Source organism: Rhinatrema bivittatum, chromosome 2 (genome assembly GCF_901001135.1).
Source record: "Rhinatrema bivittatum chromosome 2, aRhiBiv1.1, whole genome shotgun sequence".
Classification (NCBI taxonomy): Eukaryota; Metazoa; Chordata; class Amphibia; order Gymnophiona; family Rhinatrematidae; genus Rhinatrema; species Rhinatrema bivittatum.
Genome location: NC_042616.1, coordinates 425,866,004 through 425,893,254, shown reverse-complemented (window position 1 = coordinate 425,893,254; position 27,251 = coordinate 425,866,004). Strand labels below are relative to the sequence as shown.

General features: G+C 45.0%; 2 protein-coding genes across 5 annotated transcripts in view; one reads left to right on the top strand and one right to left on the bottom strand.

Moving 5' to 3' along the window:
• The window catches only part of XRCC6 (X-ray repair cross complementing 6), a 145,265-nt gene extending 143,755 nt beyond the window's left edge, over positions 1 to 1,510 (bottom strand). For 3 of the 4 annotated variants that reach the window (XM_029590263.1, XM_029590265.1, XM_029590264.1), the window contains exon 1: positions 1,387 to 1,510. The gene's annotated coding sequence lies outside the window, so the exon portion shown is untranslated. The remainder of the gene's footprint in view (positions 1 to 1,386) is intronic. The other variant, XM_029590262.1, reaches the window with a different exon arrangement.
• Positions 1,511 to 6,714: 5,204 nt separating this feature from the next.
• The window catches only part of LOC115086154, a 101,369-nt gene continuing 80,832 nt past the window's right edge, over positions 6,715 to 27,251 (top strand). Inside the window, exon 1 of the mRNA XM_029592656.1 lies at positions 6,715 to 6,930. Within this exon, the coding sequence (XP_029448516.1) occupies positions 6,827 to 6,930 (104 nt within the window). The 5' untranslated portion in view covers positions 6,715 to 6,826. The remainder of the gene's footprint in view (positions 6,931 to 27,251) is intronic.

The following is a 27,251-nucleotide window of genomic DNA, read 5'->3' as shown; positions in this document are numbered from 1 at the left end:
TACCCCCATATGTGCACTTTACTGGGGTAAATGGCTTTTGAAAATTGCTACAATAGTAGTTAAATGTATGCATGCAAATCCTTTTAAAAGTTACCCTCTTAGAGAGCAAATTTCAATCAGGCCATGTAGTTGCAAACTACACAGGCAGTGTTAACCAACTGTTTACCTGACTTCTGAAAGGGGTACTTTCCCTCTGAAAATTCACATATATGCAAGCTAAAGCTGCCCATGTACCTGGAGATAGCTGAGGGGAGGGAGGAATATGAAAATGTCATGTATGTACATTTTCCTTCCCTGACCTAAATATTCACAAAGGAATGTGCCTTTTAATGTGTTTAAAAATACAAATGTCATGAACCCCACACATAATTTGCCATATTTGAGGGTGGCAATTTTCAGAAACTCTGATTTACTCTGGTCCCTCTAGGAACTAAGGTGAAAAATAGAATCCAAAGCTTGGTACATGTCCCGTCTGCAGCATCACCAGTTTGCTAACGATATCACATAGTGACACCACATAATGAAATCATTAGTCACTGAGCCTTAGATCAGTGTTTTTCTCTACCAGGGGCAACACTGCCCCCCATCCCCATTCAGGAGTCTCCCCCAGTCACCACGTTTTAGCTCCAAAAACTAAAACAAAGGAGTTGTGTTTCTCACACCTGGAGCTGAGAAGGGCAAAATTCAAGTCTTCTCATTCAGGTGAATATAGAGTAGCCAGGGGCTAAAAAAAATGTATCGGTGGCAGCGGAGGTAGATGTTGTGCCTTTAAAGGGCCTGGTACTTCCAGTAGCCTTGGAGACTGCATAGACAGAAACCCTTTGGATTTTTTTTTTATTTATAAAACCTAGATGGGAAGCAATCTAGGGCTGAGTCAGATGTTTAGTCTGCTGGCCTGATCCGCGGTTTAGTGTCAGCGGTACTAAAGAACTGGAGAGTGGTAACAATCTGTCCCTGCACCCAAAAGCATCAGAGGTGTGCAGCACTGTGGGACCACGAGTGAAGCTGTTACCAGTTTGCAACTACGTGGCCTGTTTCAAATTTGTATGTAAAAAATATATGTATTTCAACCCAGTGGTTTAGGACAGTAGAGAATGTTGCTGCAGGTGGAAGCAGGTATATCTGTGGCTGCAACGTAGGTCTGCGTCCTCCTTCAATTACTGCCAGTCCGCCAAAATACTGCCGCTCCACAGTCCAAAAACAGTTTTAGATGCCAATTTACTGAATGTAAAAACACCATTAAAAAATTTTTTTGACTTGGCACAACTCCGAATCCTGAACACGTGTGTCTGGGCCATTACGGCACACTTATTTTGCTACAAGCAACAAATGTAAAATTAGCCAGCACCGGAAGCCACTCATCCTGCAACTTCCAAGCCCACTTACTTTAGAAGGCTATGGGGCAGATGACAACAACGGCACTGACTGCTCCTGCTGTTTCGATTCCCCGCTGCCGCGTCTCCCTTTGGCTGCAGCCGCTCCTGCGCGCGCCTTGACAACTGACTCCGCCCCCACTCTCGCGATACCCGCCCCACTGGCGCTATCGCGAGACTCAGAGAGGTAGAGGCTAAGCAGTTATTAGGGAAAGTGAGCCCTTTCTTGGCACGACAATTTTACATATATAGCCAAAATAATACACAGAGTAATTAAAATAAAAGAGTAAGAAGGGAAAAATTACAAACTGGTAATAAGTTAAGTAAAGGTACAGGTTATGGAAAGTACAGCATGAGGGACAATTCCCAGATTTGGTACTGGTCCGTGTTGTCCCTAGTCAGATTTCATTTCGGTCTGGTGGCAGAATATTGCATATTTTGCTGCTGTCGCTCCTACTACCACCAAGATTATAAATAGTTTTTCTTGCTCATTCTTTTGTGGGAAGTCTTGGATTTTCTCTATCAGCTTTGGCAATGTGCATCATTGATTTCTTTGTATTTTGCACAGCACAGGTGGAAATGCATTTCTGTATCTATTTCTCCCTTTAAAAAAGTAAGATGTATCCTGGCAAAGCTGGATGTTTGCTATCCCTAAGCAAACATCCCCCGTTTAAAATAAATAATAGCTCTCCACCTGCATGCTATTACACCTGGGCATTAGTTTGTGCGGGCTCGCCTCTCTGTATCTCCGTGTTGGGTTCAGAGAGTGAGGGTGCTGTTTGGGCACAAGCACCTGGAAATGCTGGGAAGTTTGTAAGGATTTCAACTATTACAAAAATAGTAAAAACATAAGAAGTCGTTACAATGTATGCTGTTAATATATTTGACAACAAAAAAGGAGCATGTTTTATTTTTATACTCTCCTTTTTTCCTGTTTAGGATTTCACCTATGCCTCTTCTTCACCTCACAAGCCTAAAAAGCCTCAAAAAGTTTAAATGAAAGCTCAAGTCTCTACTGTGAACAGTTTCAAAAAATACACTTATTGTTCCCCCAGACAAGTCCAGACAAGTAGATTATGCATCTCTACCAGCAGATGGAGACAGAGAACAACTTGTTTGCTAATAACACCCTATATAAATTATGTGCTGATATCACCCTGCCAGTTTTCTCTGCTTCCAGCAGATGGTAGGTTAACATACCTCTACTTGGGTCAAGTTGTGAGCTGATTCTCCTGAGGAAATTGGGCCTCCTGTTTAACTCCTGTTACTTTGGGGAGGAAGAGGGGACAGGCCTTGGATTAATTCAGTGTTCTTCAATGGGATCTCCAGCTCTTCTCCTGCATGCAGCTCCCTTGGCCTCTTTTTTGCCACCGAGTTTATTTTCTTGTACCAAGCCTTCTACTTAAAGCAGAGTGCTGGCAACAGTACCTTTTTTTTCAGCTGGGTCTTCATGGGGGCAGGGGACTCTGGCACTGGGAAAAAAATGGGAAGAAGATTTGGAGGAGCAGAGGTCCTCTCGCTTGTGCACTTCTCTGTTGTCACTCACGGATAGACAAAGGGGTGATTTTGAGGTGAGCCGAGGAGAATGAAATCTCCTCCAAGAAAGAGAGAGAATCTACAGCACTCGACGTGTTTAGGAGAGAAGAGTTGCCTTCTCTGATGGGCCTCAGCTGTTTTTAGACATTTCCCAGCCTCAGTGTCTCGCATATGTGGTATCTTTATCTTCCTCTTGTACCTCTGGGTTTTTGTCCCTCTGGATAATAGATTGCTAGTCAGGTGATTCATAGGACTGCTACGCTTCCTTTGCTTCCAGGTATTCTGAGCCCCTTCCTGGCCTTGTGTCTGGCATGCTGGTAGAAGCCCAGGAAATCTGGCTCCTTACTAAACTCTCTTGCAGTTGGCTCTGATCTTCCAGGAGGGTTTGAAGCACAGCTTGTATTTTAGTCTCAGTTGTGCTCCAGTACAGACAAAGCTGGCTAGCTTCCAGAGAGCCTCACCCTGTTCAAACTTTTTCTTTCTTTAATCCAGAAGGAAAAAGAAAAAAATTCCTGCTTGTTCTGCTCGTAAATTCCTCTCTATGCAGGTGGAGCTACACTCCTTAGCCTGTTGTACTTTAAACTTAGCCCCTGAGCCAGGCCTGGGAACATTTTCTTTTCTGGGGGGGGGGGGGGGGTTCCAATGTGCTTCCCTTGCTTTGTGCCCTGCTTAGGCCCAGATTTCTCACAGTTCAGAAAAATCCTCTCTTTTCTTCTTTTTTTTTATGGCCTGATCACTGTTCTGTGCTGCTACTGTAATTAGCTCAGACTTTCTTGTAACACCAGTCTCTGCTCTGTACAACCATTTTAAAGCAAACAGGTTCCAAATAGTGAAAAAAATTCTCTCTCTTTTTCATTTTTGGAGGCTTGGGTTTTTGCGTGTACAGTCCCTTAGCGCAGAAATCCCCAAACTGACACCATATGTAGCACAGCACAAGCAGTCTGTAGGTCTGGAGAATAAATGGTCTGGGCACCATATGTTCCTTGCATAAACTTTCTTATTTACAAGTAAACATAAGTAATTGAAATTGGTTACTTCAGCAATACTTCTAAACATAGAGCAGTACTTCATAGCATAGCAGGTCAATAATTATCAGGAGCTACCTTCTCCTCATTCCCAGGGCCTCCTTTGCTCTCCCCTGAACCTAAACTATATTCCTGCTCAGAAACCTGCCCTGCACTCAGAATGCCTTTGTTAAGGTGGATCGGAACCAGACAGCTGGGACTAGTCCCTTGCACTGTTCTGAGGACTTGTTATGTATACTCCTTCACAATCTCATAATCCAGCCTGGCAGCAGTCATCTATGAAAATAAGATGTTCTTCTGGACAGTCAGGGCTGAGAATTGATAATAGGTGGACAGATCAGAAAGAGTTCAAGGTGGCAACGCTCTGCCAATGTCTTTCCCAATCAATTCTCTCCTACAGTATAAGCTGCCACTTCAAGAATGCTCTACATAGAGTAGCATTGCATGGTTTACTCATGCTCAAAGGCCACAAGTTATATAAGAATTATTGTTTGCTCTGAACACTCCATGTCTATGGTCTTGTGGAATTCCTACATTTAGAATATCCATGAGGTAGCCAGGATGTGCTGAGAGGTGCTGTTTTCTTTGAAATGATTATAGACATTCTGAAGTTTATAGAAAATTTGCTAGGGTCTCTTATGTGGTTTGAAAACAATCTTTACTTTTGAAACAAAACAGGGTTCTGATCGGATACTCATATGCACTCCCATTTATGTTATGTGCAGGTTATGTGGTGGTGCACTGTTTCTGTTTTCACATACTATTAAACTTTTTTCAAGTTCAAATGGTAATACTACAAAATCTACCTGGGGTAAAAAGCTACCCCCAAAACAGGACATGGGAGCAGCACTTATTACCCTAATAAAAATAAATAAAACTTGCTGATTAGACTGAATGGATCACTTGGGTCTTTCTGCCATCGTTGACTGTGTTACTTTGCTGCTATGCTTTCTTTTTTTTTTTTTTTGTTCCTACAAGGTGAACAGTTGGAAACAGATTGGCTTCCTTAAATGATGAAAGCAGAAGGCCTTGTTGATGTGATGGGTTAAAAATTCAAGGCCATGCAATAAGGAGAATTGAGAAAAGGATGGAGAAGAGAGTAGGATCAAGAGGGCAGATAGTCTTCCTGCGTTTTCTTCCTCGCTTACTATCTGGAAACTGTTCAGGTGGCTGGCTTGACTAAGATACAGCAGCGAAAGGAGGGCTTAGCGAGCATGTAGGACCCCTGATAACCTGGCTCCTCCTCTGTCTCCTGATGTTCCGTGCAAAGCTGAGTTCTAATCCTGCAAGTTTACGAATACACCTCTACAGCAAAACTGGGCCAGAAATCTGTCGGACTGTTCTTTAAATGCAACCTCAGTCGATCAGAGTATAATCGCTTTCCACTCATTTACAGACCTAGGGTTGTTCTGCCTTCTGCAATGTACCTTTGTTTCCCTCTCGTGTGCATTCACTTTCATCCCATGCAGGCCCTTTCTCTCCTGAAGAGCCTGGCCACCACACTGTAGCTCTCCAGCAAGTAAAGCATTTACTCTGTGACCTCATTACTGGCTACTCTATTGTGATGACGTTGATGATCTCAGCAGCAACAGCAGTAATAGAAAAGCCCCATAGAGCTGATTTTGAAAAAAAAGGTTTCTTTAGCTCCATGAAGAAGCCTGAATATATTTACTGTATTTTCAGAAGGAAACGACGCATAATACTTTCAGTGAAATAATGTGCTCCAGGACAGTCAGTGAGCATTAGTGAGTAAAAGGGATGCTCCAGGCCATGCACCCCAGGAACAAAAATACAGTAAACATTCTTACAAAAAATTAATTTCCTAAAACCCAGAAACCTAATTAGGAGCTCTTTTCCTAATTATACAAATTTTCTAAATAAACTTGAAAATGACTTAAATCATTTGTCACATAGCTTCATCATACCATCCTCTGTCGACTATGTCCGATGCCTCTGAGCAAGTGTATGGAGTTATTGGAAGCCTAATTTCAGCATTACTGTCCCCGAACTTTGTGGAGGGGGGTAGGGAGGGAACAGTTTTCACTACCCTGCCTAGGAGAAAAGTCCAGGGGTAATTTTGCACCCACGGAGCTGGTAAGCAATTTTCAAAGAAAACTACATGTGTAATTTTTCTTTTGAAAAATTTGCATAGGTGGGTAACCTAGTGACAAAAGTATGTGACTTAGTATTTCCTCTTTTTCTGAGGATGGATGGAGGAAAGAGGGCAAAAGTGTGCATGCAGATGTGAACATTACATTCCACATGTGGACATTCCTCCCCTGACTGCACAAGGCCCTGGGAATCTGAACACCACGTGTACTTTTTAGCTGTTCTGAGGACAGTTTTCAGACAAGCCCGATTTACATGGGTTCCCTGTTAGCCCGAGTAAGTGACTGGCAATTGTCCTCTACAAGCATAGAGAAGTTTGCACCCCCAAAAGTATTTTTTTAAAATTGGGTGATATGACATTTTCTGTTACTCAAGTACACCCTTCAGTCAGTAAACCTGGTAAATGGCTGTAACCAGGATCCTAAATATTGCTTCAGTTTTTCAACAGGAACCCCTAATATGCTATAACTGGGCCATGTAGAAAACCTGCCTGTCAGCCCACCTTATTATGATGTCACAGGCTGCCTCTCTCGAAGGCATGAGCTCGCTGCCAGACTAAATTGTTGAAGCCGTTCCTCTTAGAGGAAGTCTTGCATACATAAAACTCATTATTACATTTGTCTGCATGTCAGAGATGATAAAATAAAGCAAGAGTAGGGGGAGTGCATTGGGTTTGCAGAGTTTATTAGAAAAGCTTGTGCAGGAATGGGGTGGGGAAGGATATTTTGTTATGCCCCATATTCTGCTTCACACGTGGCAAGGTGAAGCCGGAAGAAGCAGAACATGGCACGTAAGAGCCAGAGGCTTCAAGAGGAGGAGGAGGAGGCAGGCTGCAGCGAGAACACACAGGCAGAGAGATCAAAAGGCACTGGAACTACCATCAGAAGGTAAGGCAGGCACAGCCTTATGAGTTTCCCTGTCAGATTTACTGTCTCAAGGGCTGACCAAATAGCAGGCAAGAGAGTTCAACTCAGTTTTAATGGAGAAAAATCCCAACACCATAAATTTCTCATTTGTTTTTTTATATATTTTAAGGGAAATTAGTAAAAAGAAACATAACAAAATGGTTGGTTGGAGATGATACCTTTATTAAGATAAGAGTTTATCGACGGAAGCATTTCGGACTGCTAATGCCCCTTCATCAGTAAATGAAGATGAAATTCTCTATGTGAAAGAGAAGAGTGCAGGCCGTGGAGGCAGGTCCATTACATTTCATTTATGTAATATTGAAGGAGTTAATAAGAGCAATGGAGTAGCTGTTCTACCCAGTGGATATGGAGTGACATGGACTCTAGTCCACAAAATGCACAACTGTGAGTAGGGTCAGAGAACCTTTACATTGTTCATTAATAAGAAAGAAGATAACAGTGCTCAACCTGTATCTTGAAGAGCTGATTGCTAAATGAATGTTTTTATATTGGAAAACAGGACCTAAATCCTCTGTCTCTGTTTAGACCCATGTCCAGTTCACTGAACATCTTCATAATCATGTATTTCTATGTTTCTCTGTTCCTCTGTAATGTAATATGGCATTCCCCATTAGCCTCAACATCCCAAGATTCCTGGATCTTTTAGGCCTTTTTTGCTCCTCCTCCTCCCTAGACCCTGGAACAGCAACAGAGTGCACCATCACTAGAAAGCGTGCTCAGTACCCCACAGCTGCTGCTTCTCCACAGTGGTGTGTGCTTTTAGTTTATAAATGAAGTACATGAATTGCAAAAACAGCAGGAACAAGAATAGCTGCAGGGATAGTGAGTGCACTGGCAACGTGGGATGAGAAGGGGGAAATGGAGACTGGAGGAGAGTGAACGTGGGAGACAGAAGCTGAGAAAGAGGGCAAAGAGGTTGGAAAAAGATAGCGGCAGCAGAAGAAAGCCAATGGATTTGGAATATCAACCCCCCCAACAAACACACAAAGAGGGTGTAGAAAATAACAAAATAAATGGGGAATGCCATATTACATTACAGAGGAACAGAGAAACATAGAAATACATGATTATGAAGATGTTCAGTGAACTGGACATGGGTCTAAACAGAGACAGAGGATTTAGGTCCTGTTTTCCAATGGTCCACCCTTTAATAACAGGGCAGAAAAGGAGATCAGAAAGAATAGAAAGAATAGCAAACCAAGGAGGAACAGCTGCACAAATATGCACACAAATATTGGTAGTCTGGCAATAACATTTCAGCTCTGCAAGACGAGGTTCAGTGAATCTTATGAATGGGATGCGGCTATACCAGGCTATAACCTGTTAATGAAGGAAGAGGTGGCAGAAAAGGGGGAGGGGTAGATTTTTATGTCAGAAATAATATCCAAGCAACTGAAATGCAGGGGGGGTAGGGAGAGGAAGGAAGCACTGCGGGCTGTCTTAAAAAGAGGTGATGGCACTTCCATTTACAATGGAGTGGACTACAAGCCTCCAACTCCAACAGAAGAACTGGACAGACATCTGACCAAAGACATCCAAAAGGTGGTAAGGATGGAAGAAGTATTGCTGGCTGGAAATTTAAATTTGTTAGATGTGGACTGGAGTATTCCTTCTGCAGAAGGAAGAAGAAGTAGAGAAATTGTAGATGCCATCAAGGTACTCTACTCCAATAAATGATGATGGGGTGGGATGCTGGTAGATCTGGTGCTCACAAATGAAGGTGGTTAGATGCCCACCTGAGCATTAGTAATCATCAGACGGTATGGTCTGATAAACGGCTAAGGGGGGAGTGAAGTCACACAAAACTCAAAGTCCTGGATTTCAACAATACTGATTTTGATAAAATGGGATGAACCTTGAGGAAGAGTTGGAAGGCTGAGAGAACATAGGTGAAGTGGAAGCACAGCGGGCCAAACTAAAAAGAGCTATAATAATGGCAACAAATCTTTATGTAAGAAAAGTAAATAAAAAGGAAAATGAACATAAAGTGGCTAAAAAAAATTAAAATCATAAAGATCAGCATTCATAAAATACAAAGGATTTCAAAAACAAGAACACAGGGAAGATGAAAAAAGATGAGGAAGGAAATCAGGTTGACTAAAGCTCAAGTGGAAGAAAGGATCACCAACGAGGTAAAGAGAAGTGACAAAACATTTTTCAGATATGTCAGAGAAAGGAAGGAGCCCAGAGGTGGAACTGTAAGTTTGAAAGGTGACAAGGAGGAAGAGGAGGAAAAAGCAAAAAATATTAACAAATCCTTTAGTTTGGTGTTCACTAAAAAAAGACCCTGGAGATAGACCTCTGAGAGCTGGCGAGAGAACAGATAAGAATAGGGTAGATACAATCCCATTTACAGAGGAGAGTGTTTGGGTGGAACCAGCGAAACTGAAAGCAGACACAACCATGGGGCCAGATAAGATACATCCCAGGATACTAAGGGAGCTCAGAGAAGTGCTGGCGGGTCTGCTGAGGAACCTGTTCAGTAGACGGGAGAGATGCCTCAAGATTGAAGAAGGTGCAGTTCTGGTCCTGCTTTCAGAAAAGTGGTAGCAGAGCGGAGGGGGTTGCAAACTACAGGCTGGTTAGCCTTAGCTCAGTCACGGGAAAATTAATGGAGAGTGCTGAAGGAAAGGATAGTGAACAACCTACAATTCAATGGGTTGCAGGATCCGAGGCAACTTGGTTTTACCAGAGGAAGCTCACATCAGGAGAATCTGATTGATTTTTTTTGATTGGGTGACTACAGAGATTTGAATCGGGGATGGGCGCTTGGTATGATTTACTAGGATGTTTATGTGGTCCCACATAGGAGGCTCATGAATAAAATGAGAATCCTGGGAGTGGGTCCCAAGATGGTAGAATGGATTACAAATTGGTTGACTGACAGACGACAGCGAGTAATGGTAAATGGAACCTGCTCTGAAAGAAGGGTGATAAATGGAGTGCTTGGAGAATCGGCTCTGGGACTGGTTGTGCTCAATATCTTATTTCAGAGGGGTTAGAAGGAAGAGTTTGTCTTTTTGTGGATGACACTAAGATCTGCAACAGAGTGGACAGACACCCTGAAGGAGCAGAGGAAATTAGAATTGATCTAAGAAAGCTTGAGGAGTGGTCACAAATTTGGTAACTAGGATTCAATGTAAAGAAGTGCAGAGTCAGGCATTAGGGTTCCTAAATCCAAAGGAGCTGTGCCTGTCTAGGAGGGAAGGAGGATTGAGAGCCTGATGTGCACCGACTAGGAAAGAGACCTCAGGATGATGGTGTCTGATGACCTGAAGACACAGTAGCAAAGCAATGCAACAAGGTGGTAACTAAGGTCAGAGGGTTGCATAGAGAGAGGTATAACCAGCAGAAAAAAAGGAAGTGATAATGACCTTGTCTAGGTCATTGATGCAGCTTCACCGAGAACACTGTGTTCAGTTCCAGAGGTTGTATCTCAAAAAGAATAGTGATTGGGTAGAAGCGTTCCAGAGAAAGGCAACCAAAATGTTGTGAGGTCTGCACCAAAATACATATGAGATGAGACTGGAGGAGCTAAATATGTATACCCTGGAGGAAAGGAGAAACAGAAGGGATATGATACAGATTTATGAATACCTGAAAGGCAATAATAATACCTGCACGGAGCGACAGTGACTACCTTGGGAAGCTTGCAGGGCAGACTAGATGGACCATTTTGGTCTTTTTCTGCTGTCATTACTATGTTACTATGTAATACACAAGAATCAAATCTTTTCTAATGGAAAGTAAACTGTAGAACAATGGCTCATGATTTGAAACTCTAGGGAGTAGACTCAGGAACAACGTCAGAAAATATTTTTTCTCAGAAAGGATGATAAATACCTGGAATGCCTTCCCAGAAGAGGTGGTGAAGAAAATAATGATTACAGAGTTCAAAAGGGCATGGGATAAACACAGAGGTTCCCTAGTGACTTGAGGATATAAATGAATAACCAGCATAACCTGTAAAGGGGTAACTTGCAAAAAGCAGCAGTTACAACCCTAAACAAAACCCTGTATGAGAGTAACCTGCAAGAAGTGGCAGTTACAACCTTAAACATCTGCTGGGCAGACTGAATAGATCATTTTAGTCTTTATCTGCCATCATTTAATATGCTACCATGAAGGGGCATTGAAGGCAGATAAGGGGAACACTAAGAAATGCTATTTTGTCATATCTTTTCCAGGGAAATGATGGGATCACATGCTATAACCTTCTGTTTCTCCTTTCACACACCACCTCCCCTCAGTTTCTCTGAATTCATCAATTAAAATTTGGGCTGTTTGCCATTGTGGGACCAAGTGATGATCCCAACACAAACTTGGACTGACTCCAGCCAGGGCCGGCGCGTCCATTAAGCAAACTTCGGCGGTCGCCTAGGGCACCGAGACGTAGGGGGCGTCGAAGAGCAGCCATGTGCTGCCACAACAGTAGGGCACCGAAACAGGTAGGGGGCAGGGCGCGACCAGGGGGGTGGGCAGCAGTATAAGGGTCACCTATGGCCCCCAATACCCTTGCACAGGCCCCGAGTCCAGCCTTTCCTAAAACACAATGGGGTTGATTTTCAAAACCGCGCACGTCCATGTGCACGCGGTTCCTGGCACGTGCACCTGGACGTGTCGATTTTATAACATGAGCGCGCTGGCACATGCATGTTATAAAATCCTATGTCTGTGCGCACGTGTGCGCCAGATTTTATCATCCCCGCGTGCTTGTGCGGGCAGACCATGACTCACATGCGCAGAAGGGGGGATTTTCAAATTATGCATGGCAACGTAATCAGCCTTTTTTCCAGTTCCCTCCCAGCCCGCTCCAATTAAGGAGCGGACTGGGAGGAAACTTTCCTTCCCCCCTGCCTAATCTTCCTTCCCTTTCCCCTCTCCATCCCGACCCCTAACCCCTACCTATCTACCCGAAATTATTTTATTTTAGTACTTACTGATCCTCCGGAGCAGAAGTATTTTCAGCGCACCGGCCAGCTGCCAGCATGTGTTTCCCCAGGACAGCGGCTAATGGCCACATTCCCGGCCGGCCTCTGTCCCGCCCAGACCATGCCCCCCAGCCTGCCCCTTTCTCAGTGCCCAGCACTTCTGCGCCTAACAGGTGTTACACACATAGCTGGACTTGTTCTAAAATGCGCCTGGTGCATGCAAGGCCCAGCCACATGCGTAACCTGTTTTGGTTTTTTTTACGTGTGTAGCCCTTTGAAACTTGGGCATTTATCTTTATTTGCCACTTTAATACATACACATTAGTAGACTGCCTTTACCTTCAGGACAATGTACTCCAATTATTCACAGTTAGTACCGCCTTCCTAGTACTTATACAGCTTTGTTACAGCTCAGTGTTTGGACAGTAATATTCTACAGGAGTTGCCTTCTTCCTGGAGGCCTGAGCCTGATCTGAATAACCCATCTGGGTCCCAGCTCTTATTCCTCCCCTGTTGGGCCCTGCCCACAGAGCTCGCTCTCACAAGGGAAATTAAAGGGGACCAGATAACTAGCCTGGTCCTGCAATGGTTTAAGGGGGAGGATAGGGCCTTGGCCTCACATACTCCCCCCCCCCCCCCCCCCCTCAGCTTGGACCCATTGGTCCTAGCGTTTTCACTCGCCCTGGATCCCATCCAGGGAAGTGCCTCACTTCCTGAGCCCCTCTTATCTGGCTTCAAAACAGCTGATGAACAGAATAAGGTCAAACAATTAAAACTCATAAAAATTATTTTAAATTGTCCAAATATCAATAACATATTTCAAAACAGCAGACATCACATAATATTCAATAATTAAAATGGCCGTCAATCAAGAAAAATAAACTTAAAATGCCACCTTTACTTACCCTCTCCAGCAACTCTCCTACTCCTTTCCCTTGAAAGCACATACCAGGAGCAGCAGCGGCTGATGCTGAAGCTCTGTCCTCACGGTCCTCTTCTTTAGGGCCCACAAGTCACTTACACCCACACACACACACACACCCCCCAATTAAACCCTACGACCAGTCTCTGTCTCACACACAGACACCAGTCACCTCCCTGCCTAGTCTTATCTATCTCTGTCTCTCACACACACCCCAGTCACCTCTCTGCCCAGTCTCTGTCTCTCTCACACACACCCCAGTCACCTCCCTGCCCAGTCTCTGTCTCTCTCACACACACCCCAGTCACCTCCCTGCCCCGTCTCTTTCTCTCACACACACCCCAGTCACCTCCCTGCCCAGGCTCTGTCTCTCACACACACCCCAGTCACCTTCCTGCCCAGGCTCTGTCTCTCACACACACTTTGCTTAGAGCCCCAATGCTGTGTTCCCCTTTAATTTTGCAGTGGCATATTTCCCAGGGCTGCCACTGCCTTCTCAGCCACATTGAAACAGCAAACATTTTAGAAAAATATGCCACAGCACTCAAGCCTTTCTTCTGGCTGTCGGGATATCCCTAGTCTCACGTGCCCCCCCCCCCCCCCCCCCCATCTGTAATCAGCATGGCTGAGTGCCACTTACTGTTGCATCAGGGGGAGGAATCCCCAGAGCAATCGGCCTCTTCGTGCTTGCAACTCACTACCGCTTTGGGGAATCCCTACTTTATCGCGGTTCCCTGCTGCTTTGGAAGCGGGAAATCCTGGCACGGCTGGCCTCTTTTCTTTGTGGCTCGCCGATGTGTTTAATTTCAGCAGTTCCAGCCCGTGGTGGTCACAGGGTCAGGCTTCTTCACTGCCACAGGCCTGGACACTGCCACTCCTCCCAGCCCCCCTCAAACCACCCCACCCCCGGGCTGTGAGATGCCCCCCTTCTTCCTGCCCCACTGGCCAATCAGCGGCTTCCTTCTCCCACTGGCAGGAAGAAGGGAGGAGGCTTCCGATTGGCCTGCAGGGGCAGGAAGAAAGGAGTAGGCTTCCGATTGGCCCGTGGGGGCAGGAAGATGGGAGGAGGTTTCCCATTGGCCCGCGGGAGCAGGAAAAAGGTATAGGGAAGTATAACTGGGGCTTTGGGACACTGGGAGCCGCAACACATCAGATGGTGCTTGGTGACACATTGGTGTGTCGCGACACACTGGTTCAGAAGCACTGCCTTACAGGTCGCTATTCTGTCGATTATAGGGGATGTTGGAGTAGAGGAATTGGTGCAAGAATTACTGTATTCCTTCCTGTAGAACACAGCTTTCCAAACTGTGACGCGACACGTTAGTGTGTCGCCTGCAGTGTGAAGGTGTGTCACACGAACGTAGCACATTAAAGCCCAGTCCACATAGCAGTCGGCACCTCAGAAGCCGCTCCCCTTCTGAGCGTGACGCCGTGCCGTCAACTCCGATGTGAATGTAGCATGCAGTGTTGCCAACCTCGCTTATTTCCCGTGAGTTTGGGCTTTTTTTCCTAGCAATTTGCTTTTTTTTTTTTTTTGTCAGTTCACGAGTTGCTTATTATTGGCCGATTTTTGCTGTCAATTACGTTTTTTTGGGGCTTGTTGGGTGGGACTTGTACCCAGCTGTCCCTGTCATTGGCTGCTGCTGCCAATGAGGCCTGGCCATGAGGAGCATGTGGGCAAACAGGTACTGACTGCAAGCAACAGTGTCTGGTGATCATGGAAGGTGTTATGCACCACGGCAGGCTTGAACTCTGAAGGGAGTGAAGCACTTAACTGGCAACAATCAAAAAGAAGAGGTACATGAGTGTGGGGGCGGAGATATGAGTGTGTGGGGGCCAGACATGTGCTTGGGGAAAGAGAGATGAGTGTGTGGGGGCCAGACATGTGCTTGGGGGAGGGGGGGGAGAGAGATGAGTGTGTGGGGGATAGACGTCCTAGGGGGGGAGAGAGATGAGTGTGTGGGGGGCAGTTTCGTTGTTTAACCTTTAACCTCTGGTTTGCTAGTTGACAATTACTGTGTCGTGAAATTATGTTTGTCTAAAAAGTGTGTCACCAACATGAAAAGTATGGAAAGCTCTGCTGTAGAAGACTGATTATATTAAGTTTATGGAACCAGTTGGTGGGATCTTATACATAATAAGATATTTTCTTTATTAATAGCTTAAGAAATGTTCTTTACCCTGCCAACGATACTTTCAGTCAGTGACTAAGTTCCAGAGATAATTGGGCTAACTGGATTTTCTTCCCTTTGGTCTTGGCTGATTTTATTTAGTGGCTATTGCAGAGAAGCTAAAGAGGAATCTCCTTCCCTCTCTGGTAGGGCCATGTATCTCTCCTTCTCCGCCTCTCAAATCCAGGTTGGGTCTCCTGGTTGTATCTCCATGGGAAGAAATACCTCTAGAGTCTTGAGTCTTTCTCCTAGAGGGGGAAAGCCCCTTCAGAGCCCTCCCCAATGAGGAGGGGTCCCCAAGCTTACCAGGCTTCTTGTGGTTCCCTCCCACTTCCTCCTTTCAAACTTTGAACCAGCATTATATACTCCTAAGAACACTCCCTCCAGAGGAGTCCCTTCTCAACCCTCTTAAAGGAGCTGCATCATTAGAACCCAATAAACATTCCATCCAGAACTTCCCCATAATGTGCAATGCACAGAGTTCTTTCACGGTAAACTCTGCCATCCAGCAGTTGTTCACAGCAGCTGTTTACATAGTAATATTTTCTACCAAGCATGCATTACAAATTTTATTTACCATGTACAAGACCCTGAGAACAAGTCAAGGCCCTCCCCCACCCAGAGTCTTCCAGGCCATACTCCAGTGACAAAAGGCAAAGTTTGGAGGCCCATCACACATACATAGTAAATGTCGGCAGATAAAGACCAAAATGGTCCATCCAGTCTTTCCAGCAAAGTGTTTAGAGTTGTAACGGCTACTCTGTGCAGGTTATCCCCATGCCTTCTGTTTATTTATTTATTTTATTTATTTTTAATTTTTATAGACCGAAGTTCTTGTAGGAACTACAAATCAATCCGGTTTACATACAACTTTTAAATGCCCAAAAAGAGTAGGGGGCTTTACATAGAACAATTGAACAATAAAACAGGTAACAATAGAACAATAACAATAATGATGGAACAAATAGAATAGATACCCAATTAAACATAGTAATATAGTAATAAATATTATATAGAAAATAAATATAAAAGGGATATTTAGGGTTGGCTTTGTTGTCCTTCTCTGCACCTCTTCTTTTTCCACTATAACGTTTTTGAGATGGGGAGCCAGAACTGCAGTGCACACATTACTCAAGTTGCAGTCACACCATGGATCAATATATCATCATTATCATATTCTCCATTTTATTTTCCATTCCTTTCCAAATCATTCCTGATATTCTATTTACTTTCTTGACTGCATCACCCACTGAGCTGAAGATCTCAAAGTATTGTCCACAAGGACTCCAAGGTCCTTTTCCTGGGTGGTAACTCCTAATATGGAACCCAGAATTGTGCACTCATAATTAGGATTATTTTTCCCTCTGTGCATCACTTTGCACTTATCCACATGAAATTTCAGCTGCCATTTAGATGCTCGGTTCCCCAATATCATAAGGTCCTCCTGCAGTTTCTCACAATCTGCTGGCGTTTTAAACAGCTCTGAAGAATTTTGTGTTTTGTTTACAGGCCAGGACCTGTACAATGCACCCTGAATCTCAGCCCCTGTGCTGCCACTGCTTCCCTGCTCTGGATGACTGGGGTGAGGGAAAGGAAGAAGAATGGAAGTCTGCTCATTTCTTCTGGTCCGTCCACAATCGTGTGAATTTTCAAGTGTTAAATGGTGTCATGCTGGGTAAACGTTTCGAGAGCACTGTGCCGAGGACATAGACAAAGCAATCCACAAAAATAGTGCAGAGCCTTCACATAATAAACCTTATGGGTTGCGACTTAAAAGACCACATATGTATATCCTGAAGCATAAAATGGAGGAATGTGTATGAATAATGCAAACATGGAAGGCATTTTTACATATAAAGGGAATTCTAGAACAAGGCAATATGATATGAGGATGGAAGAAGGGAAAATGAAGAATAATGTAAGGAAATAAATTCATTGTATTTGTTGGCACTTGTATTGTGAAATTAACTTTTGTGTTTGAGCCCAGATTTTTTTGCTTAGTAGTCCTTGATCTCTCTGAATCTTTTAGCTTTTTGAATTTCCCATAGCTGGGGAAGTATCTTAAGTGACGTAGTTGATTCATCATTCACTGATTTCTCTATAGCTCCCGTGACCAAGGAGGAACTTAAAGTGATGTGGTAACTTACCGTTGGATAACTGTCAGTCTTCCTGGATATTTGAATCTCCACTGTTTGAAAGCTCTTTCATGCACATTTTAGGAAGCAATATAAATTCATTGAAGTTCATGGTTGGTGTCAGACTTTGAACTGTTTCCCTTAAGTTTTTTCCTTGAAGCAAACATGCATCGAAACACGGACCATATTGGACCTTTTGATTGTCAAAACTGTCTTTTGGGGGAAATATACTTTCAATGTTTTTATATATAGGGAGACTCCCAATTATTTCTGCCCTTTTATGAGCCTGGTCTTATCAATGTGTCTGGTTTTGGGAAATGTAAAGTTTGTGCACGTAATAATACTAGTTAGCCACTGGATGGCATTTTAGGGATATGAGTGTTTATTCCCTGATATAATGTGTTAAGGGGGAAAATGTGTATATGTTTCCTTAAAGGTTTTTGTTTCTCTGATTGGTTGCTGAAATGGAAGCGGGAGAAATTTTGGTGGGGTTTTGTCCTTTCCTTCTCTGCCCTTCCTATATAGGTGGGGGATTAGGGACCTCTAGCTATGTACTGTAATTGTCTGGAGTACTCAGAATGCAGACGGGGAGGTCCAGGGACCCTCCACAGTGAGTGGGATCCAGTTGTTATGCGCGCCGCCCGCAGCAGCCCCGCGGCGTGGCCCTCTAACCTTCTCAGATGGATTCCAGGGTCTGGCTCCTCTTCTCTGGCAGTGAGGGGCCGCCAGCTCCGACCTCGGGTTCCCTCCAGTGCCTCCGGTACCCCAGTGTTGCCAGCCAAAATGTCCCTGCTCGTCGGGCCTCTCTGCGTGGTCTGTGGAGAGGGGCTACCATCAGCGCCGCGCCCCCTCCTAGGTGTGCGCATCTCTAGTTCTTTAAAGGGCCCACGGCGGGAACCTGGCCGCAGACCCAGATGCTGACGTCAGACTCTTCAGCATATAAAAGCTCAGGCCTCGCTCAGTAGCGTTGCCTTTGCAACAGGTCTCCTCGTATTCCGAGTACTCGTTGCTGAACTCCGAATTGTGTCTTCGTGGTGTTCCTGTTTCCTGTGATTCCCGGTTCCTGTTCTACATGTTCCTGTTTCGTCTATATGTTTGGACTGATTCTTGGATTAGACCTTCGCTACGCCTGACTACTCTTCAGCTTCTCTCCAACCCCAGACCTATACCATGCCTGATTACGCCTGCCTTCTCCGTACTCTGACCATTGCCTTGATTGACTGCGCCTGCCTTTTCCGTGCGCTGACCATTGCCTTGATTGACTGCGCCTGCCTTCTCCGTGCGCTGACCATTGCCTTGATTGACTACGCATGCCTTCTCCGTGCCATGAACATTGCTTTGAACGACTACGCTATAGACTCTCCTGTGTCCAGAGTCTAAGCTGCTTGCCATAACTTCTACTTGCCACCGGCTCTGTTCCTAGCCTGTGAGTAATGCCTCTCCTTGCCTATTCTCTGAAAGTGGACTTACAAGGCTTAGGCCTCCCTTTGCTTGGGCGCTACCAGCTACCTATTGTTCCACTGACACCCAAGTTCCCGTACCGAATCCTGTCCAGGATAGGACTACACCATCTACCGGCTGCTGTCTCTAGGCTGAACTACCTTTCATCCTTAGTTAACACTGAGGCCCACCTAAGTCCTGCCGGCCCCGGCACCCAAAGGCTCAACCTGAGGGGAATGAGGGCTGGTATAGGTGAAGCTCCAGTGGCCTCCATCTTCAGCCCACTCCATCTGCTGACAGTGGGGACCCGTAGGGCCCTGCCTACGGGTTGCGTCAACCCCACCTCAGCCCAAGGGTCCACCTCCAACGCAACACCAGTAACGGCTGTTACCCTCAAGGGGAGAGGCCCCAGGCCAAGAAGAAGTGGAGAGAAGTATGTTTCCTTTATAGGTTTGGATCAGAGTAGAGAAGCATGAGAAGGAGGCTAAGGAGTGGCAAGAAGTATGTTTTTCTCCCCCCCCCCCTCCCCCAGGGAACTAGCATACAGCAAGGAGAAGTCAGGAGTGAGGTGATTTCACAAAATCCTGGAGTACTCCAGGATGTCTTTTGATGTGCGGAGGTCCCAGGAGCCAGCAAGAACGAATGAAGTGGTTTCCACCTCTCTCCAAGGAGCTTACCAGGGTGATGAAATGGAGAGGCCAGAGGCCTGAATGTAGCATGGTGTTTTCTTCCTCCCAAGGAAGTACCTAAGAGAAGTCCAGAGTAAGAGCACGAGTGGGGTGATTTCATGTGGCAATATGCCCCAAGATGCCCTCGAAGCACAGAGTCCATGGAAACTTGCACTAAAAGGATGGTGATTTGGAGAGTAGTGAGAAGGTCCAAGACCACAGGAGGTGTGAGTAATGGTATGGGGAATGTGATTAAGTATTTGGTGCCCATGGGATGAAAATTTTGATATGGGTATGCTTGAAATACCCAGCCCTCCCTTAGGGCTGAGAGAGAAAAAAGACAGTGGAGAGGATAACACATTGATCAGTCCAGTTAGCAGTAGTGGTAATATTTACTGTTATGGAAGCCATAATTTGTTGACTTGTTCAGTAACGATGTTGTAACCCCTTCCCATCCATGTACATAGTTTTTGTTTGACGGATATTTCCAGAAAATAAATCTGCTGTTGGTTTTGATTTTCATACAATGTATCAGTCTTCATTATTATGCCAACCAGTTCCTATGGATGGATCATGGAAGGAAGAGAGGGAATTTCCTCCCTGTCCTAACAACACAAGTGAAATAAAGTTGTGTTAAATCATGCTGTCACCATCAAAGTCCACCTCACCATCTGCAGGACAATTTTTAAGAACCCACAAAATACATTTGCAGGGGATCACCACTGCACAACAGGGAAGTCCAATTCCATCATTTTATGTACCCGATTGGGAGGTTACATATGTTTTCCATCTTTGCAATTTTTTTTTGGAAATAGCATTAATACTTGAAAAAATAAATTAAAGAAATATTTTTGTATCGGGGTATCATGATTCAAATTCAGGTGCTTTGATTAATGTCATGATTCAACACCAGTGGATTTATGAATACCCTTTCGAAACTATAGTCCAGAAGGAGTGCTGACAATGGAATCTTCATCTGCCATGTGGTAAGTTTGGACATGCTGGGAAGAAGTACTTAAATCTTGAGACAAAATAAATGCAAATAATAATTCTTGGAGGGTTAAGCTATTACTGGCTGTCTATATTGTCTGCTAGTTTTAAGGGTAGTATTTTTTTTGCCAGAGTTTGAATTGTGAGTTTGCAAAGGTCACTTACTTGATCTGAGAAGGTGAGAGCTCCTGGGCAGCTAGTTACTAGTTTGATTCTCACCCTCCCAGTTTCATTTTTGTATATATAAATTATCACCCCACTAGGAGGATAGTATTCAAAACAAGTCAATTAGTCATTTAAAATAACATTAAATTAATCCTGATTTTTAGTAATTGACTAAATTTAGTCCTTCTCCTGCTTATTTACTGCCTTTAATCACCCAGGGCCTGATATTGAGCGCTGGCCAGTTAAGTAACTTAGCCGGATATGACTTATCCGGCTAAGTTACAAGGGATAGGCTGCATAGAGGGAGGAATACTTAACCAGTAAGAAAAAGGAGATGATAATGCCCTTGTACAGGTCCTTGGTGAAGCCTGACCTGGAGTACTGTGTTCAGTTCTGGCGTCTGTATCTGAAGGGGGATAAAGACAGGAAGGAGGCGGTCCAAAGAAGAGCAACCAAAATGGTGTGGGATCTGTATCAGAAGACCTATGAGGAGATGCTGAAGGATATAAATGTATAAACCCTGGAAGAGATGAGGTGCAGGGGAGATATGGTACAGATCTTCAAATACCTGAAAGGTTTAAATGATGCACAATCGTCAAACCTTTTCCGCTGGAAAGAAATCAGTAGAACTAGGAGGTCACGAAATGAAACTTCAGGGAGGAGACTCAGAACCAACGTCAGGAAATATTTGTTCATGGAGAGGGTGGTGGATGCCCTCCAGAGGAGGTGGTGAAGACAAAAACAGTGAAAGAATTCGAAGGGGCATGGGATAAACACCGTGGATCCCTAAAAACTAGAGGATGGAAATGAAGAAAAGAGTACACGGGGTAACTTGCTGTTGCGGCGGTTACTATCCTTAACCAATAAGCCTACCTACCTTTAATGCAACTCCATCATTGCTCTCTGCTTCAATGGCAGGAGATAACAGGGAATTGGATTCATACAGTAACCAACGAGGGTCCTGACTTTTACAGTTTGGGAAATTGATAAGCATGGGGGTAACCTGCACAGCGCGACAGATACTACCATAAGCTTGCTGGGCATTCTGGATGGACTATTTGGTCCTTTTCTGCCATCATTTCTCTGTTTCTCTGTTTCTATAATATTCAGCGGCATGTCGCTGAATATCCGCCTATATCTCACTACTTAGCCGGTTAAGTTAACTGGATGGGTAGTGCCACCCTGATCCACTCACTGCCTGCCCACAAATTGACTGGCTAAAAGATAGCCAGCTAAGTCCTACTTAAAGGCTATTGAGCACTGAACATGCTTTCATGTTCAGTGCTCAATAGTCTTTAAGTTGGGTCCCCAATTATCAAATTTAAAAAAACATAGATTTTAAAAACCTAATAAATAAATTTGAAAATCCTAATCACATTTAGTAACCCTTAAACTGAGATATACCTACTCCTTACCAACCTTTAAAACTTTATCAACTCAACAAAGTAAGATGCAGAAAGAAGTCCAGCAGCAAAATGGAGTCTATCCATTTTTTTTCACCAAATGCCACATGTATAATAGCCTACCTGTTAATGAAAGGTTGTATGTGTGCACCCGATGCAAAGAGCTCCTAGCTCTCAGAGAATGAGGCCAGATTGGCAGAGCTGGAGGAGCTGTGGCAGACAGAGAGGTATATAGAGGATACCTTCAGGGACATTGTAGAGTGGTCTCAAATCCAGTCTAGCAGCCATTGTGCTGCTTTGGAGCAGCAAGGTCACTTGGCAGGAGATAATCACCTTGGTGTAGCAGGAAGTGATTCTGATGCTTTATCCTCTCGCACCGAGGATGTGTCCCCTGGGTTCCATGACCAGGAGGAAAGAGTGAAGATGGCCATTGTAGGGGTGATTCAATCATTAGGAAAGTAAATAACTGGGCAGCTGGTGGGTGTGAAAATCACTTGGTAACTTGTCTATCTGGTACAAAGGTAGTGGACTTCACACACTACCTAGATAAGATTTTAGAGAATGCTAGGGAAGATCCAGCTGTTAGTACATTTGGGTACCAATGACATAGGAAAGTGCAGGAGGAAGGTTCTGGAGGCTAAATTTAGGCTCTTAGAAAGGGAATTGAAGTTGAGAACCTCCAGGTTTGCATTCTCAAATGCTTTCTGTTCCACGTGCAGCACCCCAGAGATAGGCCGAGCTCCAGAGCCTCAATGCCTGGATGAGACGATAGTGCAGGGAAGAGAGCTTTAGGTTTGTTAGGATCTTAGGAACATTCTGGGGAATAGGGAGCCTATTCTGACAGGATGGGCTCCACCATAACCAGAGTAGAATAGGCTGTTGGCACTAACCTTTAAAAAGAGGATAGAGCAGCTTCTTTTTTTTTCCCATAAAAGTTTTACTGGTATTTTCAACAACAAAGAGTTAAAGTACACAAAGTAGTATAACAGTCCAAAATGCAATATGAAACAGAACATATTCCTTATATGACAGGATATTGGTGCCCAAAAGTTCTTAAAGATGCATGAAAAGACTGTGAAACACATATTGAAACTTAGGAATTTGGTCACCTTAATTTTCCAGTGACCCATTGTAGGACCTAATAACCCAACCCAAGTGGACAGAATGGATTTCTTTGCCACTAATGAAACTTTGTCTTAAAACAACCATCTACTTGGTTTCATAAAACAAATAATATTATCATAGTTCCCAAAGAGCCAGATCCTGGCAAACACACTTTAATTACCAGTTCTATATAATCCTGTAGTTTAATCCAAAATGCCTGGACCTTAGAGCAGTGCCAAAATCCATGAGTATAATCACTAATTTCTTGAGCACATTTCTGACATTTCAGTTTGTCACACATTTTGGCTTGAAATACTCTTTCTTGTGACAAATATGCCTGACATAAAAAATTAAACTTTGTCTCCCTTAGTAGTACATTCTCTGTTAAAGTATGTATTCTTTTGAAACCATGCTGGAACTCCTGCCAAGTCAAATTAAAATGGGACCATTTAGTCTACCTACTGAAAATTCAGCCAAGTTCATCTCCCATTTGAACATTTAACAGCATGTGGTTAAACTTAGCACACAAAGGCTTAAGACTTTTATTACCTGTTAAGATCTATTCTATGTCCCCTAGTTTCCCAAACTCTGGATTTATATGAAGTAGTTTAGATACATAATGTCTCATTTGTAAATACGCTAAGAAATCCTTATGTGGTAACTGAAATTTGGATTGTAATTCCTGAAAACTATGCATTACATTAGATTTCCCAATAAAAAGTTGATAAACCTGCTTAAATCCTTTTGTAGACCAAGATCTGAAAATTGGGCTGTCTAACCCAGGTATAAACTGTGGGTTTGCCTGAAGATATATATATATATATATATATATAGGGAAACCCTATCATCATGTTGAGGGCGCTATTAGGTTCGGCGGGTTGGACGCGCGTTTTCCGCCCCTTACTGAATAAGGGGTAAGGGAAAACGCGCGTCCAATGACAGGTTAACAGTGCGCAACATCGGATCTCCTGTGCGGCCGGAGCCACGGACTTAACTCCCTTCTGCGGCCCGGTGGCCGCCCATGTCTCTCCTTTTCTCCACGGCTGGAGCCGCGGACTTTCCTGCCTTCTTCGTGGCCTGGGACCGCCGCCGACGCTGATACCATCTTCGCGGCTGGAGACCGCAAAAGCCTCGGTCCTTCCTGGCGACTGGAGCCACCCTTGAAGCTTCCTGCAGCGGCTGGAGCCACTGCCTACGTCGGGCCTGCGTCTCAGGCCAGCCCTGCCTCTTCTGCACGCTGTGTGTCAGTGCAGGGTGCAGGCCGCGGTCCTGCACAGCTCTCCTGCTTCCTCTAGGCGCTCGGCCGTGCCTCTCTACTACATTTAAAGGGCCAGACACAGGAAGTGTGCTGGCCCCACCTTTAATGGGACTTCCTGTACCAGCCCTATAAAGGGCTGCTCCGTCAGTCAGTCGTGGCCTTGCATCGGAGTTGCTTCACTCTGGAGGCTCCTGCCTGCCAGAGCTCCGTCAGGTCTTCTTAGTCTTCTCCATGGAGTTCTTCGTCTCTTCTCGTCATGTCATGCCATGTCTTCATTGCCTGAGGTCCCCGTCCAGGTGTTCTGGTGTCTCGTCTTGGTCTTTTGCTTCCTGATGTTCCAAGTTCCTTGATGTCCTGCTCCTGAGTCTTCGTCTTCAGCGCTCCTGAGCCTTCTGGTCCTGTTGGCCGGGGGTCCCTCGGATGATGTCTTGCCCAAGCATGGACTAGCCTACAGGTGGACTGGTGTCCTGTGCTCCTCAGCCGTCATGTCCTGCCAGTCGTGGGTGGAGCTTCGGACTACATCGGCTCCGTCGTTGGAGTTCCGCTTCGACTGGATCCTTCCCTGTGCTCGTCCCTTTCTCAGTGTGGTCCGTGACCAGCCTCCTTGGGCTATGTAGGGCGCGCAGTGGGACAGGGTGGTCCGCGACTCAGTTCCGCGGGTGAACTGAGTAGGGCGCCCTGAGAGACAGTGCCAATGTCCTTCCGCCCAGCTTCTCATCTCGTCTGGACTTCGTCAGTTCCTCGTCTCGTCCTGGATGCCGTTGCATCACTCTTGGTATCATGTCTTGTTCCTGATGTCGTCGCATCGACCCTGGTCCGGGATGCCGTCGCATCGACCATGGGTCCGTGATGTCTTCGCATCAGCCTTGGTGTCATGTCTTCGTCCGCGATGCCGTTGCATCAACCCTGGTGTCATGTCTTCAGCTACCTTGGTGTCTTGTCTAGTGCCAGCCTTCGTCTCTGATGCCATCTGCATCAGCCTTGGTGTCAAGTCCTCGTCCGCGATGCCGTTGCATTGATCCTACTGTCATGTCTTCGTGTCAAGGCCCGTCTGCCCTCGACCTCAGGCCATGCCTGCTGCTTCATGCTGTTCCATGCAGGAGGTCCGAAAGGGCTCAGAATGGTCGGAGGATCATTCAATTTCCAACATCATCTGTTGTTGGCCATGGGAGCTTGCAGGCCTGGCGGAGGGTATGACCTTCAGCCATGGTGGAAAATGCCGTCAACCCTCGGTTCGGTCCTGGATCCGTCTGGGGTCGGCTGAGGCCCAAGGGCAGACTAAAACACCCCACCACGTAACAATAACTCCTCAGGAACGGCAATGGTATAGACTGAACAATCTTTGTTGGTACTGTGCGGGACCAGGACACTTCGCTAACAAATGTCCTAATAAATCGGGAAACTCTCGGGCCTAGACTTGGTGGGAGAAGCCTCCCTGGGTCCATTTAGTCCCTCTCCACAGATTCTGATTCCCGTATCCTTAAAGTTTGGACAAGAGATACTTCAATGTCAGGCCTTTGTGGACTCCAGAGCCGCAGGCAACTTCAACGAGGAGCAATTGGTCAATCCATTCCATATTCCCATCGAGAGTCTCAAAACCCCTTTGGTAGTCTCATCCGTTTCTGGACAACCCATTGGAGAGAGGATTATCTCCATAACTCAACCCGTCAAGATGACTACGGGAGTACTTCATCACGAAACCATCCAATTATTCGTTCTTCCTTCTTCTGTCAACCAGATTATTTTAGGTTTACCCTGGTTAAGACAACATCAACCCCACTTAGACTGGGGTAACTTTCAACTGGCTAAATGGAGCTCCCACTGTCAATGTAACTGTTTAACGACAATTCATTTCCGATTACTCCACTTTGGTAGCCCCCCTTACCGCCTTAACAAGAAAAAAGCCCCAATTCATAACTGGCCCGTGGAAGCCATCCAGGCTTTTCAACAGCTAAAACAAGAATTTACTAAAAATCCATGCCTCATACGACCTGATCCAGCAAAGCCTTTCATTGTGGAGGTTGACGTTTCAGCATAGGTGTTGGAGCCATTCTGTTACAACCCTCTGACTCTGGGACATTACTTACCTGTGCCTATTTTTCCAAAACATTTTCTCCAGCAGAGAGGAATTATGCCATAGGAGAAAGGGAATTATTGGCAATCAAGGCAGCACTGGAGGAATGGAGACATCTTCTAGAGGGGGCCAAATATACTGTCAATATCTACATGGATCACAAGAATCTCGCCTACTTATCACAGGCTCAATGTTTAAATCCCAGACAAGCTCGTAGGGCGTTGTTTTTCAGCCGGTTTGACTTCAAGATACATTTTCGGGCCGCAAAGAATAATGTAAGAGCAGATGCATTGTCTCGAAGTTTCATTCCGGAGGATACTCTGGAAACATGTCGCCATATAATTGATCCAGCTAAGATAATGGTGGCAGCCACTTTTACGGTTCCAGTGGGGAAAACGGTAGTACCTAAGCGACTTAGACAAAAAGTTCTTCAATGGGCTCACGACTCCCAGTATGCGGGACATCCTGGCATTAGCAGAACTGGAAACCTTTTCTCCCGTTATTATTGGTGGCCACAATGGAGATCTGATGTGAAGAGTTACGTGGAATCCTGTTCTACATGCGCTGCCCAAAAGATTCTGCGACAACGCCCGGTTGGACTATTGCAGCCTCTGACAATTCCAAAGAAACCCTGGTTACAGATCCCCACGGACTTTATAACCGACCTTCCTCCGTCTGAGGGGAATACGGTAATTTGGGTGGTTATTGATCGATTTTCTAGAATGGCCCATTTTATCCAACTTCCTCTGCCTCAGAATTGGCCCAACTCTTTGTACGACACATTTTCCGTATTCATGGTTTACCTTCAAGTATTGTGTCAGACAGAGGGGTGCAATTTACGGCAAAATTTTGGAGAAGCTTGTGCAAGAAATTTCAGATTAAGTTAGAATTTTCATCAGCCTATCATCCTCAGTCCAACGGATTAACTGAACACACCAACCAGTCTCTTAAGACCTTCTTACGATGCAAAGACATGATGACTGGGCATCCCTTTTACCTTGGGCCGAGTTATCACATA